The sequence below is a fragment of the Rhinolophus hipposideros genome (genome assembly GCF_964194185.1).
Source record: "Rhinolophus hipposideros genome assembly, chromosome: 17".
In the NCBI taxonomy this organism is placed as follows: Eukaryota; Metazoa; Chordata; class Mammalia; order Chiroptera; family Rhinolophidae; genus Rhinolophus; species Rhinolophus hipposideros.
In genome coordinates this window covers 21,922,310-21,939,089 of record NC_138063.1, presented here as the reverse complement: position 1 = coordinate 21,939,089, position 16,780 = coordinate 21,922,310, and the positions used below count along the sequence as shown (strand labels likewise).

At 36.3% G+C, this 16,780-nt stretch overlaps 1 protein-coding gene across 18 annotated transcripts in view; it reads right to left on the bottom strand.

Annotated features, from left to right (window-relative positions):
- Positions 1 to 1,849: 1,849 nt before the first annotated feature.
- Positions 1,850 to 16,780, bottom strand: part of PIAS2 (protein inhibitor of activated STAT 2) — an 87,133-nt gene continuing 72,202 nt past the window's right edge. For 5 of the 18 annotated variants that reach the window (XM_081079054.1, XM_081079044.1, XM_081079053.1 and 2 more), the window contains 2 exons: positions 11,985 to 12,022; positions 7,179 to 9,303 (listed from right to left, as the gene is read on the bottom strand). In XM_081079054.1, the coding sequence (XP_080935180.1) occupies positions 9,121 to 9,303; positions 11,985 to 12,022 (221 nt within the window). In that variant the 3' untranslated portion in view covers positions 7,179 to 9,120. Of the gene's footprint in view, positions 9,304 to 11,984; positions 12,023 to 12,392; positions 14,869 to 16,780 lie in introns of those variants that run through there. The other 13 variants (XM_081079051.1, XM_081079045.1, XM_081079056.1 and 10 more) reach the window with 7 other exon arrangements.

Below are 16,780 nucleotides of genomic sequence, written 5' to 3'. Positions count from 1 at the left end.
CACCCCAAATTTTCACTGCCCCCCACTCTGATTCCATGCCACCATCCAATTAGCATTGAAACATGAGCTTCAAGCTTCTCCCACGTTTAAAATAAATTCCCTCAACCACACACAGTTCTATTGCTACACCCTCACCCCTCATCACAGCCAGTTCGAGTTGTCTGTTCATTACCTGCCCACTTCATTACTTTGCAGTCCTCATCCAACTGCAACCTGGATACAATCTTCATCATTTCACTCAATTTATTCTTGATGAAATTACTAGCTATGGCTTGGTGGGGAAAGCCAAAGGGAGACTAGATTACCATAATTCTTAAATTCTTAAGATGCGTATTTACTCCTCCCCCACATTTTAATGGGCTACATCTTACAACCAATAGAATTGAAAGCAATGGGTCCTAGTTTAATTTTTTATTAGGTTGGTGCAAAACTAATTGTGGCTTTTGCATTTTTAACCTTTTAAACCGCAATTACTTTTGCACCAACTTAATAAAGATGTCTTAAGATCAGTTATAAATTCAATCAAATATGGCGTTTCTGAAGACTTTTTAAAAAATTTTTTGGGGAAGGGGAACAGGACTTTATTGGGGAACAGTGTGTACTTCCAGGCCTTTTTTCCAAGTCAAGTTGTCCTTTCAATCTTAGTTGTGGAGGCCGCCGTTCAGCTTCAAGTTGTTGTCATTTCAGTCTTAGTCGTGGAGGGCGCAGCTCAGCTCCAGGTCCAGTTGCCATTGCTAGTTGCAAGGGGCGCCGCCCACCATCCCTTGCGGGAGTTGAACTGGCAACCTTGTGGTTGAGAGGACACGCTCCAACCAACTGAGCCATGGCGGGAGCTCAGTGGCAGCTCAGCTCAAGGTGCAGTGTTCAATCTTAGTTGCAGGAGGCAGAGCCCACCATCCCCTGCAGGTCTCGAGGAATCAAACTAGCAACCTTGGGGTTGAGAGCCCACTGGCCCATGTGGGAATCGAACTGGCAGCCTTCGGAGTTAGGAGCACGGAGCTCTAACCGCCTGAGCCACTGGGCTAGCCCCTGAAGATTTTTTTTTAAATGGCTACTTTATTTTATAGTTTAGAATAGTTTGCTACATTATAGCAAAAGCTTTTAATTCCACTGACCACTCTTCCTGAAACCCTCTATTCTTTTGGCCTCTGTGATACCACTGCCGTTCTGATACCACACCTCCTGTCTCCGTTGTTCCTTCTCAATCTCCTCGTGTTCCTTTTCTAACTCTTCCTCCCCAACTTGTCTGGATGAGTTCTTGCACTTTCATGGTTTCAGTACCAACACCATGTTGTAGGATGAGCCTGTACGTCATCTAATGGCATGTGGGCATGACGTCCAGAGACATCAAGTTAACTGATCCTGTTCCAGTTCCAAAGTACTGAGTCCGATAAGGACTTGGGTCAAGTTGATGGCCTAGAGAGACTGAGGGTGATAAATCAGAATGTTTACCCCACGACTGTATTGTGTAACTCAGTGTAGTGTACCTGCCCTAACCCAAGTATTCCTCAGTATGTAGGTCACACGAAGAATTTCCCCAGCCTTATATGGAGAGTAAGCTGGGTCTAAAAGGATCACAGGCTTTCGGGCTACTCGCATATTATGCCCACTGTGCACACTGCCCTACCAATCCCCCATTTCTGACCCATGCCGCTATAAGATCTTGGAATCTAGCAGTTCAGTGCACTGACTACTTCCCAATTCCCCAGCACCTTTCATCTCTACCATCTGCCCCAAACATGTACCTCCTGTTTTCCTCTCTTGGTGAACATCTGCTACTCAGGAATTAAAATGATTTCCACAGTCAGCATAAGTCAGCAAATACAAAGTTACCCACCATTTTTTCATTCACAAATCTTTATTGAGCACCTACTATGCACCACACCTTGTCAGGCTCTGGGAAGCAAGTGAAATAAGGTTATCACCCCTGCCCTCATGGAGCTTACAATCTAGTAGGGAAACAGACAGCACATAAATACATATACACACAGGTTATAAGTGCCATGTAAAATATAGAGCGATGTGATATAGTTAGAAAACATCATTTTAGACAGAATGATCAGAAGAGGACTCTCTTGTGGTTAAAAGCTGTATTTGAAGCCTGGTTCCTCACTTATAAGCTGCATGACCTTAGGCAAGTAACTTACCCTCAGAATCTGTTTCCACATTTGTAAAAGAGAGATAATCATACCCAACTCAGCAAATGCTCACTACTGTTAATGATTATGAGAACGCTTCATTGCCTTTACACTGCTTTACAAGGTCCTTCATGATTTCTTACATACTCACTATTCCTGAGCCAATTTCCAGCTCTTGTGAGCATGTTCAATCCTCTTTATTGGACGAACTTCCCATCAACGCCTCTTCCCTCTTGCATGCTACTTCCATGAAACTGGCTGCATCCATGTGCTATTGTAGAACCCTCTACTTCGCCTTTTACGGTTGCATTTTAACGTATTAATAATCTACTCATCTGCATACTCTACTGAGTACAACTCTGGTGAAGGTAGGTACCTATCCATCCTTTGTTCCAAGTGCCTGATACAATGTCCGGCACATAGTAGGATCTCAAATACTCAATGACAGACTTGTAAGCCAAAAACAGCTGTAGAAGTTGAAAGACATGGAGGAAAGAGGGACAGCCTGATGGAAGTTAGGTCATAAAGATGACAGGTGAGTCAAAGGTCGATGTGGCTGAATTGGCCTTCAAGCCCACCTCATCCTGAAATGGAAATAAAGATGAAGGTGGACGTAGGTGCAGAGAAACCAGGCTGAAGCAACTAGATCTTCTGATTGAATTAGAAAGCAAAGTTATCCGCTGAGAAGGTGGGTTCTATTTGTAGGAGTGGTACTATTTGTAATAATTGATGAGAATGGGCAGAAGAACCATGCAATGCCAAGTTAAAGGACGGACAGGTGACTCGGGGAGGGAGCCAAGCATATGTTCAAGGCTGTGATGAAGGAGCAGTCTAACTTGGACAAAAGTACAGACAACACAAGGAGCAAAACAGCGCAAGTTTCAGTGGAAGAAAATGGTGGAGGTGAGAAAATGAAAAACCTCACAGGCTCAACTATTGGATGGACCATTCATAAGAACACTGAAGATATTGAGAATAATGATAGATTTAGAGATGGCAAGAACACCGTTGTGTCAGGAAGTGAAGCCTTCAGGGAGTCAGTGATCAGGAGACTACTTGGTAGAAGTAGCTGAGAGTATCACCTCTTGGCATAGGCTGCAAAGGGGCAGATTTTGTCAGAGACCTTGGGAGAAATTTCAAAATTATCATAGAAGGGCAGCAATGACCACCTCTTGAGAGATGTGGAATGTGAACATAGACCACTGATGAAAGATACAGAATACGGCAGGACTTCAGGTGACAGCCGAATTTGTTAGGGCAAGTCAGGGAAGAGAAAAATGAAAAGGTCTGAAATGCAGCCAAGCATGGTTTAGGGATGAGAGTGGGTGGGAGGGCAATTTCAAGTGACTAGAATATATACAGAATGGAGACAAGTGAAGATGAAAAGGGAGGACAAAGGAAATTTGCAGTTCTTAAAAGACTGAAGAAAAACAAGGGTTTCATGGACACTTCTCTTCTGAAATCTCATGCTTAACATCAAACTCATCATTGTCTTCCCTAAGACGCAGGCTTGAGAAATGGACTCGGCTCTCACTCCCATACCCATTCAGACACTGAATCTGGAGTAACCCTTTTGAAATGGCTCCAGTATCCACTCCTCCCTTATTCCTGTGGCCATCGTCTTAAATCGGTTCTCCTAATTCTATGTCTAGATTCCCTTATCGGTCTCCTAAATAGCATACCTAATGAATGCCAATTCAGTTCAGTCAGAGGGCTTTTGAGTTAGGTCTACTTCAGACTCCCAAGTCTACTGTGAAACTGCCCTAAATCTGTTTCTTCATTTGTAAAATGGGGACAATATCATTTTCCTTTGAAGGGATATGGTAAGGAATGAGACATGTTTTTGTGAAGTTCTTAACACAATGCCTATTAGTAGGTAAGAATTCTTGATTTTTGACAACTTGATTATCAGCCCTTTGAAGTCTGGGACCAGATCATTTATACTATTGTATGCCACACACTTACAAAACACACTGAATAAATATTTGTTGAATAGCTTGATGAAGGCCAAACTCTTGAGGCACATTCTACTTTGTAACACAAAACTCTTCATTTAAAAGAGTTAAACACTGAGAACTCAAAACAAAAGCTTTAACAACAGGCAATTTGGGAAATAATGAATGCGGTATGCTAATCAAGAATACACCGTTAAGATTCTGAAAACAGCAATCTGTTCTTTCCCCACAACTGCCCTCAGAATACCAAGATCTGACTGAAAACATAGAAGAATACAAAGTGAAAAACAAAGGTTGGCCCAGCTTTTGTCGCTGTTTTAGCCTTACCACATTTCCAGTTTGTGTGGGACTGCATGCCTTTGGGGAGCTCAGAAAAGCCAAAATGGAGCCTACAGGAAGAGGAAAAAGAGAACTGGCTACTAAGGGCTGGCCCTAGGCACAAATGGCTTTTTATTTTTATTTTTTATCAAGATTTCTAACTAAGAATGAAAAATGTAGCCTGGCAACGGGCTACTTCACAGAGCAAGTAAAACTACGTGGAAAATCATTTGGCTATCCATATGTAGTATATAGTTGTTTCTGGAACATGTCAGATACATACCATGTTTCCCCAAAAGTAAGACCTAGCTGGACCATCAGCTCTAATGTGTCTTTTAGAGAAAAAATTAATATAAGACCGGATAATATATAATATTAATACCCTGTCTTACATAAGACCGGGTCTTGTATTAATTTTTGCTCCAAAAGACGCATTAGAGCTGAAGGTCTGGCTAGGTCTTATTTTCGGGGAAATACGGTATATCTGATAAGATATAAAATCACTGCCAATTACGTCCAAATCAGCCGGCTCACCAGGGTCAGAAGGGCAGAGGGTCATCATAGTGCAGATGCTGCATGGATATGTTTGTGGAAAATACAATCAGACAGCTCCTCTCACATCACATGGTTGGCGTATAAATTAGCATATCCACTTGGAAAGGTGACATGAATCAAGAACTTTGTTTGACCCAGAAATTTACCTCTAGGAATTTTTCCTAAGGACATAATTTGTGCACAAAGACATTCAACTGTAACAGTAAGAGATGCAATCTAAAATGTCCCATAGGGAAAGGTGATATAAATCACAGCACATCCATACAATGGAATAGCATACAATAAAGGTTGACACAGTTTTTAGTGACATGGAATAATGTCTGCAGATTGAGAAAAAGACCAAGATAAAAATTATACTGAGAAATGAATGTAACTATGTAAAAACATGCACAAGAGACTGGCAAGAAATGCGCAAAAATATTAGTGCTTTTTTTCCTCTACGTAATAGAATTATAGGCAATTATTATTTTTCTTTATACTTTTCTGTGTTGTCTAAATTTTCCACAATAAGAATATATTACTGGCATAAACAGAAACAAAAACATTATTGAATCAGGCAAGCATTACAGAAGAATGGGCATTTTTACACAGCTTTATTTGTTTCTGCTAGGAATTGGTGTGGTTCCCAGCAACAATGACCAAAAAGAAAAAGAAAAAAAAGCTTACAAACCAGTCATCTATTTGACAGTAGCATCAGACTCTTAAAAAAGCAGAGAAATGCTTCGTCTTTTCCACAAGTTTCACCCTATATATGTAGAACTGTAGCAAAACGATGGTGAATCAGGTTGAATCATCAATCACGGATCTAAATGTGAACAGCAAGCTCCTACACAACGTGGATCCAGGGCCAATAAATAAAATGTCAAACCCAAGTTTAAATGGCATACTGCTCTACATTTTCCAAGACGAAAAACATTAGGAAAATAAAAGTGTTATGAAAAACAAAAACAACAGTTAAGTGGTGTTTTACCAAATGGGGGCTAGAGAGAAATGAACGGCATACTTCAGACTTAAACTAAAGCTTTGTAAAAATCGACTTTATTTAAAAAGACAAAATGAAACTAATTAGGACTTTATTGGCAGAAGAAAAACAGAAAAGTTGGTCACTAAATGACCAGTGTCCAGGATTGGTCTGAAGGTAGAATGTCTGAGTGGTATGAACCTCAAAGTCAGAACAGTCTGTTCAACACCACTTGAAACCCAACATCTTATCTTTCTTCAAATTCCTTAAGATTCTACCCTAGGGAAACCTGTTTTATAACAAGAGTCAGATGAATTTATTTATACTCATAATCTCTAATCGTATTTTCATTCTAGCTTTCCTGAAACACATTATTAAGATAAATGCCACATAATCTAAATTCACCTCTACTGTTTTATTTGGCCGTTATAATTATCCTAGGACAGATGCCAAATATTTATACCTTTTGTGCAGAAATGCAAGTAAAATCCTCGAGTGGCTCACCTAAGGGTCAGAAAGTTTGTGAATGTAAGCAGATCTTTGTCGTGAAGCTGTATTCAGCACCAATTACACTGTCAGGAGTTACCAAAGCAAGAAAGCCCTTAATATTCTATATGAATCAAGGTAACAATATAGGGTGGCTGGTGTCTGTAAGAGACCAGAACTGTAGTTCCTTTCCTTAATTAAACGAGATGCTCCACATACATACTGGTTGGCTGACATCTAAGTAACAGCTAAGACAACCTCCTCTGAGAACACATTATACTGGGCTTGGTTAAGCAGAAATCGGGGCTAGCAAAATCAACTGCTGAAAAGTGAGGGTCTCGGTAAAATTATTTAGTGACCGTAGTTAAAAAGGGATCATGGCTTCATAACTATGCTGTTGTCATCAGGCCAAAGGCAGAAAGAAAAGTACTCACCTTCAAAGATACATACACAAAAGCCCCAATTTTAAGATTACAGACTTAAAAGTGCATTTTTAAAACATTACGTCACCTGTATGAGATAAATTGGATAAATTTATGAGATAAATTTATATGTAATTTCAGTGTAAAGCACCAAAAACGAACACTAAAACTGTTCACATAAAATACCGAGAAGGAAACAAATCACAACTACAAAAGCAGAGAGGTATCGGTTACAAGAACCAAGTAAATAAACTAATTTCTATTAATATTTTCATTTACCTTATAAAACTCTGCTGGTTAAATTGAGGAGTAGTCTCAGAATCTAAAAGGTTAACAAAATGATAACAAATATACATCATTTCTTTATTAACAAATTATACCACACAAATCAGGTTACTTTTTCTGCTTACAGAGTTACAGAAATTGCATCTGTATTTGAAGCAGCAACATTAAAATCTTACTATGAAGAAATTCTGTATCTGGACCAAAGGACTGTAACATGGATTAGAAATATAACAAGAAGACTGGCAACTATGGTGCAACTACTGCAAGAAGTTTGTTTTCCACATTTTTCCTAATAAACCGCTCTCCAAAAAGGGACAATACATTAAGTGGATGGTGCAGCCAAAGAAGGGATGATATAGAAAATCACGTGAAATTAAATCAGTACAAGCTGCACAGAGGCCATGAAAACTTCAGCAGGTGTGAAAAACAAGCAATGACAAGTCAGCTCCGTGGAGTTGCACCAACCCTGAAGTAACTCATCCCTATTCTAACTGAAATTAGAACTCTTCATCGGGGCACTTCAGCTTGAGAATCAGTCATTTAAAAAGGGGGTTTTCTCTTTAAAGCAGATACAGGTTAGGGAGAGAAAGCTAAACATTGGGAAAGTATTAATTCCTTGAGAACTCAAAAATTATTTAGGAAGCCAAATGAAGCAACGGGAAACATAAAATTTGGATGAAAATGTTTCTCTAAGGGTAAAACTCAGTTTCCTGAGGGATTTAAGATCAAACACATACTATATAAGACAATGGTTTTCAAAGTGGGATTCAAGCCCATCTCCCAACCGTTACTTGCTTAAATTCAAACATTTCTGTTTTACCTTTTGTGGTTTCAGGAAAGATTTCCTTTTTAAAAAAGGGATGCCATCCCTACCAATTGTTTTCTCTTTGAGTTTGAAAATGATTGCTAGGAAACAGATTACACTGGTGAGAAATATGATCAGAGATCTAAAAGGTATTTTCTTTGTCAGTGTTACTAAAGTCTAAAGTTTCAACAAAGATTTGAATATTATTCTGTGAAGTAAATGAGCAAAAGAAGTTCTTAAGAGAAAATTAAGCTATTCCCACCACCCCTAAATCTGTTCTGCCACTGCCTCCACGCTCAGTATTTCTGGACAATACGAACAAAATTCTAACAAACATCCCAGCGACACCTTACTCCAAAAACATTTCATTCTATGGCTGCATAGAATTTCTCTTTTTGAGAAGGCAATCCTCAAATTTATAGAAATCCCTAGAATGAGAATGTTCAATTACCAAAGATAACACACATTATATCAGGGCAGAATCTGCATAGTGCTCTTCAATATACCCACTAAAAAGAGCAGCCAGATCTTAAAACTTCACTCTGCATTCAGTAGCGAACAGTATCAAAGTGTAAATGACAACCAGGGAAAAAAATGCATTAACACAATGGCCATTTTTCTTTGATGGAATCAGGAAGAAAAGTGGAACTGCAGAAAAGAAGTGGAACCCAAGCTTTGGCCACTTATCAACACTTCATTACTTCAACAAAATAGAACAAATCTCTGTGGAAAGGACGCATTCGGCAAACGCAACTTCTTTCCATGTATTTTTCTTTCACATCAGGTTAAACAAAAGTTGCTGTCATTTTAGAATCATTAATTACATCTTTTTTAATTAGAAAAAAGTTTACTTGAACATTTACATAATTTTATTGCTGTTTATTACAACAAAAAAATTTTTAACTGATTTGTAGAATCCAACCAGTCACACAGGAAATTGAAATCCATCTCCCAAGAAGACAGTGATAGCTGAAGGCATCTGATGCTCAGAGTACAGAATGAGTAAGAAAAATGCTGTGTGTCATTTGGTTCTTGCTGCAGTCATCTGTATTCATCTCTCAGAAAGCAAAAGAATCCATTTGACATTTCAATAAATATCAAAGTAATTGTTACCAAAAAAAGAGCTTCCACGGACCAGAGATCCAAGAAAAGAGCAGTTCTGATGAATGATTCCTAGAATCGAGTGAGTCCTCCTTTAGTCCAATGAGATGATGTCAGGAATGTTACTTCCACTGCTGGTAATGACCCCTGTCTCACTCCTGCTGCTGGTGGAACTAACATGAGCACTGCTCTCATGGGGGCTGGTGGTGGTGACAGACGTACTGCTTGCTGTTAAGGGTGAGGTGAGACTATCCAAAAACATAGGAGGACAGTACTGCTTGAAACAAACAATGATGCCGATGAGGAAAAGGCTACATTGATTTTTAAATAAAGAGACTAGAAACTGTTAGATATGCAAAAGTGAGAGCCACATTTTTAAGTCCCAGGGGGATTTAAAATTTTCTCAAAACTTCACGTCTTTGGATGAAAAGTGGCATGAATTTAGTTAGTTTACATTATTTAGTGAATGCAGCCTATTCTTAAATCTCTCAAAACTTACAGAATTTGTTTGTTGACTAAATATATAGGTACAACTACAAAATGTCAACAATAACTGAAATTTTTTAATAGCAAATACTGGCCCCATAATTATGACTCCTAGTTAACCTCAAAAAGAATTTGCTTGCTAAATGCATTTATACCAGGGTTAAATCACACTGCAATAGGCTAGTAAATACTTATTTTAAATGGTATTAAGCAGGAATGCTAATACAAAATTCAGTAAGTCTTTCAAAATCAAGTGTCCATCAGACCCTTGAGGAATAATGTTAAGACTGATCAGCTAAATGGTGGCTGTCACCTCCTTTGTACACACGTGTAACAGTACTTGTGTAATTACAAGGACGGGCAGCTGACTGCCATGAGATGCTCAGAACAGAGAATTCTCTCGTGTAATCACAAAATTCTGAAACGAACCTTAAAGGAGAGCTAGTCTAATATTCCTTGTGATGCTTGCTTGACACCCCTCTCCAAGAGTTCCTATTTCGTTTCCTTACCATCTTGGTTGCTGACTCCTAAACAAATTCAAACCTCAGTTTAATACTCTAATATTGACCAAGAGGAATAGAGAGAGACAAGAGCTAAAAGCTTTTTCACACCACCGTATTTCGTGTGAGAAACAACTACAGTGACTTTAGTAAAATAAGTGAGGTCTAGTATGTACTACAAGAGATGTCCTAAGTCTGTCTTTAGAATGATAATGTGAAAGAAGATGTGTAAGGTTACCTGACCAGTATTATAATTCTATAGTCGGCTATCACTAGACATGTTGTTACAGAACAAGATTGGAAACTGAGGTTGTTTAGACTATATGATCTTCAAAAAGATATGGGACTGACAGCCCCAGATTTAAGTAGCTAGCCAGTGGATGAACAAGTACAATTCAGGCTGCCTTTTAAAAAGGTAATTTCATGTTTAGGATGGACAACTGTCTTGGTTCACCAATAAAATGAATGCCATGCACAAGAGATTCAAGGGACATTAGTTAAGAGGGAGAAGAGTTTCTAAAGAGTTCTAAAGAACGTTGAACTCTCAGGTACTAAACTTCTTTAAAAGTCAGTAAATTTCTAACTTTCCACTAAAATTGGGAATGAATTCAGAAAAAATCCCAGAAATATACATTTTATTTCTACTTCCTCTGCGGCAGTTTTTAACTGCCTTGTAGTGAAAAAGCACTCTATTTCAATTATAAAATGAATGCTAGATACTACAGCCCTGCTTTCAACAGGCTTGACGCCTTAAATTTTTATAATACTCAGGTTATGGCCATTTTACCTCTAACTGTATCCTTTATTATGTGTAATCAGCACATATCTCCCCAAGGATAACAGATTTAGGGGGCAATATGGAGGAAAATTAGAACAAATCTAAAGATTCTAGAGAAAACTGAAGGTATAACCTCACCCTTTTACTGGCTTGTCAATAAGTTAGCCTGACACTTAGCATGCCAAACAGCACTATGAAATCAGAAACCTCTAGGTTCCAAGATCTTTGTTTTGTTTTGTTTTTTTAAAAGGATGGTTCACGTAAAAAAAAAAAAAAAATCAGTAATACTGTAAGCCTGAAGAATCCATTTCCTAAAAAATAACACAGATATTTTTGCTATACATAGAATCTCCTCATATCAAAGTCATCTCAGAGTGAGAAGAAATTCCTCCTTCTGTGCAAGCTCCCTTGGGCCCAAATTTCCAGTGGTTATTTGTGTGATCAGACTATTCAAACAGAAGGCCGATACAAAACGTGTAGTTGACGGATTCTGACCAGCCTATGAAGTGGTGATCCACGTTCTTCCTCTGAACAGCCTACTCTCAACATTTCTCTCAAATTCTCTCTCTTGTTCTGTCTCACTTTCCCCGTTGGCTTCTCCCATGCCTTCCCCTCCTCTGTTCTGCTTCTGCTATACGCCTGTCAGTAGAGTCCACACTCATTTGGACTTCATGTTGGGACTCTGGGACACCAGAGTTTCTTATTCCTGACAGATCAGAAATAATTGGTTTATAGCAACTTTAGACTGGGGCATCCCCAAAGTCTGAATCCGATTGCCTTTAAAACCAAGGAATAATCAAAGATAATGATTCAAGTCAGTTAAATCAGCTTCAGCTATTTCCTATGAATAGAACAAGTGTTTTATAATTATTTCTGTACAGTTTTAACTTTGTCATCTAGCACTGCTTCCCTTCATTTTAGTGACTCAAATGCTTGTAAGAAATGCCAACTGATTATTAAACTAAATAAAATATAATTAAAAATTCAGGTAGTAAGGCCAAAATATCATAAACCGAAAAACAGTAACTTTATTCCTCCAAATAAACTTGTAAAATAGTCACAAAGCACCTCCTTTCCATCAATTTGAGTAACCGAGAGTTGACTGTCCTGATTTTATGCAACTGGTCATTTTTAGTTAGTATGACATAAGCAACAATCAAATACAAATTAGTTGCTTAAATTCAGGATACATACCTGGGGATCAACTGGAATAAGGGAAAGAAAATCCAAACCTAAAACAAAAATGCTTTGTTAATAGTTGTCTCATATTTTGGAGACAAGAATTATTTCCCAAAATCATCCGGTCTTTATCATTAGGCATAAAATACTAGGGGTAAGTGCTTACCATTCTGCGATAGGAAAGTTCTATACCAAAAGCAGTGATATATAATGTGCATAAAAACCCCAATACGAACGTATTTCCTGAGAAAACATCTGGAAAAATCACTTCCCAGAGACTTAAAGGGAGGAGTCCAAAAATTTCCAGAGGAAGTAGGACTTAGTGAAAGGAAACACTTCCCTGCTTCATCACTTAACAGAATGAAAAGCAATAAAAATGATGAGATAATGATCTGGATACGGACCATTAAAAAAACATACTTAGGCTCTTAAGAAACTTGACATTTATTTCTTAGCAATACACCACATTGAGCTTCATCTAAAATGCCACTTCTTAAACAGATGTCTATTTCATGGGGCGCTTTCTGTCCCCCTTCCCACATCCATAGTACACAGTTCCACGCTCTGCACAAAGCAAGCACTTGGTAATTTTTCCTCACTAACAAGCTCAATCTTATCAAGGCATAATGGGTTATAAGCCAATGCAGTTTTCCAAACCAAAGATTTAAGATTCTCCAATTAAGCTTTAGAAATAGGAATGTGGAAAAGATTGCCCAGTAATACCATTTTGAAGTATTCAAGTTATAACAATAAATAATAAAAAAAACCCGGGTCTGAAAAGTCTAGCAATAAATTTCAAAGTCAGTTCCCCAGACCTACCTCCCTATTTGACTAAATTTCAAAACATTGAAAAAAAGAACCACATACTAGGTATAGGTCACTAAGATAGGCCCAATTTCTATTCAATTCTATCAATTTTTATTTGCCAGCAATTCAATGTCACCTTAAATAACAATCATACAGAGTGAAAGTCTGATATTGGACTGTTACTCAAAATGGAGAATATTAGTGGGAATGGTACTTAAATATTTAATAATATTTAATAACCAGAACGAATAATTTACAACTCTAAATTTTAAAGTATATTTATTCCCTTAGAATATCTAAATTAAGGTCTGATAAAAATGCTTATCAAGTGATAGAAGCTGGTAGCACCAATCATTTGAAAGAAATCATTCCATTTCTAAAGCATTTTAAAAAATTGTTAGTATGATTTTTCACTCCGTAATGCCTGTCATTAGCTATATGATATAGTGGAGTTTTAGCCAACACTGGACAAAGGGAATCAAAACAAACTTTTCAAACGACTTCCCTATTAATCAGTATCTCAATAAGGAGAGTTTCTCTTCATATTAATGATATCATTCAATAAATCCTCTCGCTGCTTCTGTTGAACAGTTAATTCAAAATGTGCTAACCCTTAAAATATCATCTGAGAATTTTATATATTCAACATTTCTATTATTGAATAAGTCACAAAAATACTTTATTGGCATGTCATTTAATTAAGTGGCTTAATTTTATTAATTTTATTTTGTTTGGCTTCAAATGGTATAACATTTTTCTTTTTATAATAGCTTCTGCTTTTTTATAGTTTATTTAATTTTATATATTCAGTTACTTTTCATGTTTGTTCAATCACTCAGTCCACTTGAATAACAAACTTTTTATAAAGCTAAGAAAGTATTGATATCTCTGTTCGAATATTTGAAGTCAAATCTCTCAAAAAAAACACCTTTCATTCTCTAAATGTTAAACTACTCCCATTTCGTAACTTCAATATAAATACATAGACAGGCTTGATATAATTTTCTGTTTTTGCAGCTCCAGCACTGAAGGCTGTCCACTGAAGTACAAAGATTCTTCCTATTTTCATTATTTCAATTTCCAGCTCTTCAGATGTACTGTAAATCTCTCTGATTATTTCAGGTGTGCCAGTGTATGTGTGTGTGTGTAGATTGTGTGTACATACATACACAATCCACTGATTTAAGAGATTTACTTGACCTCTATCTTTTAAGACCTCATCCAAGGATAACTTACACACTGCACAGTAAAATAACCTAGACATTTTTCTAAAATGTTGGTTGAAGTCTAGACTATCTCCCTAGCATTACACAGATGCTGTCTATACAAAATCCAATACTGTTCTAACGTAAATATTTCTCACTGAAACCATTTTTTCTCAAACATTAACCTAAAATTTGATATAGTATTTCAGATGTTATTTTTTCAAAAGAAAACTTTATTATCAAAGTCTTGCATTTTACATTTTAAGTAGACTATTAAAACTTGTATGAAATAGATGAAGTTTCATGAACAGCAACTAATGTTACTTTCTTATTTTGTAAGTTTAGCAAAATGTTGTTTTCTTATTTCACCTTGTTTTCAACTGCAACAATAGGTTACATTGATACATATTTATGTCCTCTTATGTATTTCATGGTTGAAAATGCTCAATTATTTTTAACTAATAATCAGGTACTCTTAAAAATTCTGATGGTACATTCTAAATGTTTTTATTTTATTAACACTGATAAAATTGTAGTTTTTAGATTTTAAGTGCTTCTTTATGTGGAACTGACTCTGCTTATCTTATTAATAACAACACATTTTCCTTACTTGAGCCATGAGCTTGAACAAAAGATGATTGCTACACGATTAAATATGTAAATGTTTAGCATTTTCAAATTTTAATGATACAACTTTTAAGCACCATTCGCACCTGACAATATGGCACTAGCAATAATAAGGCAGTCATATTTTTTTCTTGAAATAATCAAGCTGTTTCCATTCCATAAATACAAATTATTTGTTTTATTTTGAATTCACTGTTGCACAGTATCAGAAGATGTTCCAAGCTGCAGTTCATTATTAATATCATTTCTTCTTTGTTCCCCTGCAGATTCAGAAGATTCATGTTTATGATGTTTAAAAGGAATGTTAAAAAATGTATTAAAATTTTGTCATCTCTCCATTGTTGGTGTTCTATTTAATATTTTATTATAAAGTATTAAATTTATAAATGTCAAAACTCTGTACAGTATGACTAATTACATAAAAATTATGCACAAAAATAAAACCAAAGTAATTACTAATTATACAAGAGCACATTGACAATAAAACCAAAATAAAAACTATTTATATATAGTAACTGCTACATAATCCACAGATGACGATAAACTGCTAATTCTTCTAAAGTACAACAGATCCTATTCTACTCAGTTTATAAATTGGTAGAAAGCATTTCAACATTTTAATAACCAGTATCACCATATTGGTTTATTTTGGCTACATATATAAACCCTGGATATTAGTCTTAGTTCCTTAATACTAGCTTGAAATGTATTTTATGAAATACACAGTTAACATATTTTATTGCACTTTTCTCAAATCTGCACATTTTATAAAGTAAATATTATCAATTTATGCCCAAATTTTGAAAAACTGTAAACTGACTTTGGGTGGTGAACACACAATGCAATCTATAGATGATTTATTATAGAATTGGACATTTGAAAACTATATTATTTTACTCATCAACGTCACCTCAATAAATTTAATTTAAAAAGTCTGTTTTAAATATAAAACAAAAAACTGATCCAGAATCAATCACACAATTTGAAAACAAAGTGATTTATAAATTCTGTTTACTGCTAAATGGCCACCAGGGTCACTTTAATAAACAGAACATTTGTCCCTTTTTTTCATATCAGGATTAATTTTTAATTCAAAGTCTTTAGGAAACAAATTCTTCTGGAATGCTTACTTATATACTAAAATGATATATGGACACTCTTCAAGTTCACTTAAAACTAGCCAACATTAGAGCAAAACGTGACAGTTAGGAATTAAGACTCTCCAAGTTTCTTTCTTTCTTATGGACCATGAAATCTCACCTGCACCTCAGCATCAAGCTTTGTATACAACAAATACATTATAATTAGTGATGGCTGGGTTTATGAACAATTTTTTAAAATATCAATTCCCAAAGCACATATGGAATAAACATATTTAAGAAGCAAAAGGGTATTTAACATTTTTTGATGGATACTATCGTTAGCCTATGCTTTCCATTTGAATAATCTGAACAAATTTCACGTGGCAAAATTACACTGGGCCAGATAATGCAACTATCAACTGTTTCCACAACACAAATCTTGCCCAATAGAATATACAGTTCTTAAAATAAAGACCTCATTAAGGGGACTAAGAAGAATAAATCATAGGTCAAAATTAACTTCAGAAATCTAAAAAAGGAAATTAATAACTGGAGGAGGGAATTGAATTCCCCTAAAAGGGCCCTTCAGAGAGAAGGGAAAGTCATGAACATAAGGGGCACTGGTTCTAACCTGCTCACATTTGATAGATACATATAAGAGATATCCCCAAATATTAAGCGATGTTCTAGGGAAACAGCTGGTAGATCCTATTTTGACAGGGGAAAAACTCCAACCAGTAAAGCTAGTAGGCAACACTGATGCCATAGTACACCAGCATATTCTGCAGTTGTGATGGGCTACCAAGAAGAGTACGAGAAAATTATCTCCCTAACCTGTGAAGCCTGTAAAATAAACAAGCTAAAAAAAAGTCTCTGAATGCAAACTCTCCATGAGGGAGAATAAATTCTATAAAAATTTCCTATTATCCTACTACTATGTATTTTTATCATCAGGAATCTAGGGATTGCTCTATAGTTAAAATGATAGGAACTGAATATGACATATTAAAAGACACTACCTTTACACGAAGCCTTCAAATTTCCTTAGCCTTTTCCATTTAAAATTTTTTAACTAATTTTGCTCCACAGA